The 4,477-nt window shown below is 35.8% G+C and overlaps 1 protein-coding gene across 1 annotated transcript; it reads right to left on the bottom strand.

Moving 5' to 3' along the window:
- Positions 1–3,405: 3,405 nt before the first annotated feature.
- LOC107821975 (protein FAR-RED IMPAIRED RESPONSE 1-like) lies at positions 3,406–4,477 on the bottom strand. The gene is made up of 3 exons (XM_016648467.2): positions 4,462–4,477; positions 4,122–4,392; positions 3,406–4,045 (listed from the first exon to the last, which is right to left on the bottom strand). The coding sequence occupies exons 1-3, from the start codon at positions 4,475–4,477 to the stop codon at positions 3,406–3,408; spliced, it is 927 nt and encodes a 308-aa protein (XP_016503953.2).

Genomic DNA, 4,477 nt, shown 5'->3' with positions numbered 1-4,477 from the left:
AATATCCAACATATCCACCTGTCAACAGAAGAAAAGGAAGCAAGGATCTTTCAAAAATCAGGTGATTCAGGATGAGGTACATAAAATTTTAAATATCGGGTCTATCCGTGAGGTAAAATATCCTAATTGGCTAGTTAATACTGTAGTGGTGCCCAAAAAAATAGTAAGTGGCGAGTTTGTGTAGACTATACTGACTTGAATAAAGTTTGCCCTAAATATTTTTTTTCCTTTACGACACATAGATCAACTAATTTGATGCAATTGCAGGACCCGAATTGTTGAATTTTTTAGATGCCTATTCAGAATATAATCAAATAAAAATAGATCCTTCAGATGAGGAAAAAACTTCCTTTATTACAGACAGGGGGACTTACTGTTATAAAGTCATGCCTTTCGGCCTAAAGAACGCTGGAGCCACGTACCAGAGGTTAGTAACGAAGATGTTTCAATAACATATGGGAAAAACCATGGAGGTTTATATCGATGATATGCTAGTCAAGTCACAATAGGCGGGGGTTCATATCCAACATCTGTCAGATACATTTCAGATTCTCCGCAAATTCAATATGAAGTTAAACCCTGAGAAGTGTGCATTTGGCGTGTCTTCAAGTAAGTTTTTAGGTTTTCTTATTTCTAACCAAGGAATTGAAGTAAATCCAACACAGATTAAAGTTATATAAGAAATACCAGATATCCTCACAAGCAAAAAAGAGGTGTAGAGGTTGACAGGCAGGATATCAGCATTGGGGAGGTTTATTTCTAAATCTTCAGAGAAAAGTTTTAAGTTTTTTCAGTATTGAAAAAGCAAAGCCAATTTGAGTGGACTGAGGAATGCCAACAAGCACTCAAAAATCTAAAAACATACTTGTCAAACCCACGTTGTTGGCTAAACCAAAGGACGGAGAAAGGCTACTCATCTATCTTGCTGTTTCAAAAGTGGCGGTAAGTACAGTATTAGTTCGGGAAGACAAAGGTAAACAATCTCCAATTTATTATGTTAGAAAGTCCTTATTGGATGCTGAAACTCGATAGTTAATTTTGACACCAATAGTTATATTTGGAATATAATTAGCAATTTAATTATGAAATATCAATAATAAGTAGATATTGATAGCAACCATTACTATTCCATTTACTATGGTTCCACTAGTTAATTATATTTTTGCTCTTTATAGTTATATTGAACGTCTATATATATACTAGCCAATATATAATTTCATTCATTAAGGTCATATGTATCGATCACTAATTATTCATAGTGACCATTACTATTCCAATTACTATGGTTGCAATGTTAATTATATATTTGCTCTTATAGTTATATTGGTCTATATATTATAGCCAATATATAATTTCATTCATTAAGGTCATATATAATTTCATTCATTAAGGTCATACGTATCGGCCACTAATTATTCATAGCGATCATTACTATTCCATTTACTATGGTTCCACTAGTTAATTATATTTTTGCTCTTTATAGTTATATTGAGCGTCTATATATATAGTAGCCAATATATAATTTCATTCATTAAGGTCATAAATATCGGCCACTAATTATTCATAGCCACCATTACAATTCCATTCCCAGACATCAAAGGATTTTTCCTATTCAATATTAGTGGTTGGATTCAATATTACAAATACCTCTCTTTGTTAGAATACAACGTAACTAATCCAAAATCATGAGGAGCAATAATGTAGTAGCTAATATGCCATTAAAATCAAACAAACACTATAAGAAAAAAAATGATATGTTTAAGTTTCATAAATCATTAAACACCAACGTTTATACAAAACAAGAAAAATTTCTTCAAAATCAAAAAGTTCTGGACCAAATAAAACAACAATGCAATTAGGCCTATTGGGAACTCCAAGTTTCAACAATATTCTTTATTATAGTTCCAAGTCTGATTCGCCATTGAGATCAAACAAGCTTGATTGCGATTGTGTGGCGTCAATTTGCTGCAATTAAAATCAAACAAACACTATAAGAAAAGATGATATGTTTAAGTAATAATCAAATGTAGTTGCAAAATTATACCTCATTCACACCTAGGGAACCATCATGCTCAATGTTTGCACCTTTGCCTTGCCCATTACCCCTACCCCTGCGTCCACCACTTCTACCGGCACCTCTACCACCACGATTGCCACTACCACTTCCACCAATCTTGCCACCACCCCTGCCACCCCTTATAACACCAGTTCTTGCGCCATTACTAGATCCAAATACACCATGCGGCTGTGAACTTGTAAAGTAGTATTCAATTCTTCCTCTATATCGATTCAAATGTGGCCAGCCATGTGAATTAGTGTACTGGGGATCTCGTAGAGTTGTGCCTTCAGTTTCATCTGAGTCATCTTGGTCGGGGTTTGGCACGATCATTTCGTCATCTCAGTTTTGAAGATCATGCACTATCTTCTTCAAATTATGCTTAAAATATTAAACCTACACGTTAGTGCCCAGTGCTATATCGCAAGCCATGTCAAAATACTTAAACATGCTCCTGTATGTCTTGTACTCAAGAGTCATGTTCGGGTAACCAACTTGATGGAACCGATTCAAGTGTGGCCTAATAACATTGCTTCTCCACCTTGTCAGTATATACCTTTCATCAATTTTATCAATCTTATTGTGTGACAATATCTTGAGTATATGGCAACAAAGTATCCCTCTAGACCCGAACCATTTGCAACTGATACTAAAATAATTATTGATAGGTATATATTCAACAGTGTACTCAACTGGATTTCCATCATTTTTTCTAAAACTGAATAATCATTAACGATGAATTTCTCAACACTAGGGACAACTTGATGATCGTCAGGGCTGTTGACTTCACAATGATACAATTTCCTTAGCTGTGTATTGAAAAATTCATACATTGTATGTGTATAACACTGAATTGCCTGCTCTTCCCACTTGAACATTGACTCAACCACAATTTGAAAGCCCTTTGACCTGTATTCCGCTTCCAACTCTGTCTCATGTTTAGCTCTTATAGATAACTCATACCGGTGAAAAAACATCCTAAGAGTGCTTTGACGGATAATATATCCATCAAAGAACGCATGCATCCCCTCACTTCTTTGCGTAAATAGCATACCAGTCCAAAAATACACATCAAGGTGCACTGGAACCCATTTTTCCTTCTCAGAGTAAAGCTTGTTGAACCAATTCCTTGTATGCAAATTATATCTTGCAATATATTCTGTCCAATTTCTCTCAAAAACTTCAACAGTAATGCTATCAAGGACCATGGATTTAAATTTTTCACGTGCAATTTTAGAAGGACGAACACCACTTAAGTAAAAAGACAACTTTGAAAATTTATGCCAAATACAATACCTATGTATTGTATTTGGCATCACTTCAGCAATGGCTACCTTAATGCTCTCACACTAATCAGTTATGATCGCATCTGGATGAACATTTCCCATGGCCTCAAGCCAAGTTCTAAAAACCAATTTATAGTTATTGATATCTTCATGAGACATGAGAGCATATCCCAGTAAGATGGACTGTCTATGGTGATTGATGCCAACAAATGTAGCACATTTCATATTATATCGATTCACAAGGTATGTCGTATCAAAGCATATCGTATCATGGAATTGCTCATACGCTGTCTTATAGTGTGAATGCACCCATACCACATTTCGCAGCCTACCAATATTATCAATGTCTATTGAATAGAAAAATTCCCTATCCTTTACCTGCATTCCACAAAAAAAGTTGAGCAACGACTGTGCATCCCCTTCTTGCATTTCAAAATTCCTACTCTTCAAAATAAAATTTCTACAATCCTTTGGAGTGCAACCCAAATTTTGCAGTCCACCACGTTGAACCTCAGCAAGTCTAATATTTTTGGAGGGTTTAATGCTAGATTGATTGTAAGCTACAAGATCCCTCTTCAAAGAATCACAAACGGACCTATGTCCAGCCATCAGGCGCGATATGGATGGGATCAAATCATGATTGTGATCGTGAACTACCTTAGAGATGCGCCAACAACCAGAATCATCCAAAACAGTAGCGAGCCTAGCTTTACAAGTGTTACTCTTGGTGGTAAACTTGTTTGCGAATCCTAGCCCTATCACAACAGTAAGTTATGTACCTGGCAGTGTCACCACCCTTCTTGTTGGAATTTCTTTTGACGACGGAGAATCCTTTCAGTCGTGCATGTTCTTTGTAGAATACAAACAAAGAATCTTTATCTCTAAATCGCATTCCAGAGATTGGACCTACAACCACATCCTCTTCAGTAAATTCATTCTCCATTTCCCGATCAACATCACATAACTCTAACTCATTTCCTAAAACCTGCTCCTCATCATCGTTAGCTTCTCCGTGATATTCTCCATCCGGTTCTTCATCATCATCATCATCTAAGTTCACAACATTGTTAAAACTCTCTTGAGAATCAACATCGACTTATTCGTATTCATTCAACAAACTATCATCCGATGCCAT

Source organism: Nicotiana tabacum, chromosome 20, assembly GCF_000715075.1.
Source record: "Nicotiana tabacum cultivar K326 chromosome 20, ASM71507v2, whole genome shotgun sequence".
NCBI lineage: Eukaryota > Viridiplantae > Streptophyta > Magnoliopsida > Solanales > Solanaceae > Nicotiana > Nicotiana tabacum.
This window is presented reverse-complemented; position numbering and strand designations above follow the sequence as displayed.

Excerpts from the sequence above, each read along its gene's own strand:
- LOC107821975 (XM_016648467.2), bottom strand. Across the intron at positions 4,046-4,121 it reads AAGGGTGGTGACACTGCCAG|GCTCGCTACTGTTTTGGATG; the intron begins GTACATAACTTA and ends TTGTAAAGCTAG.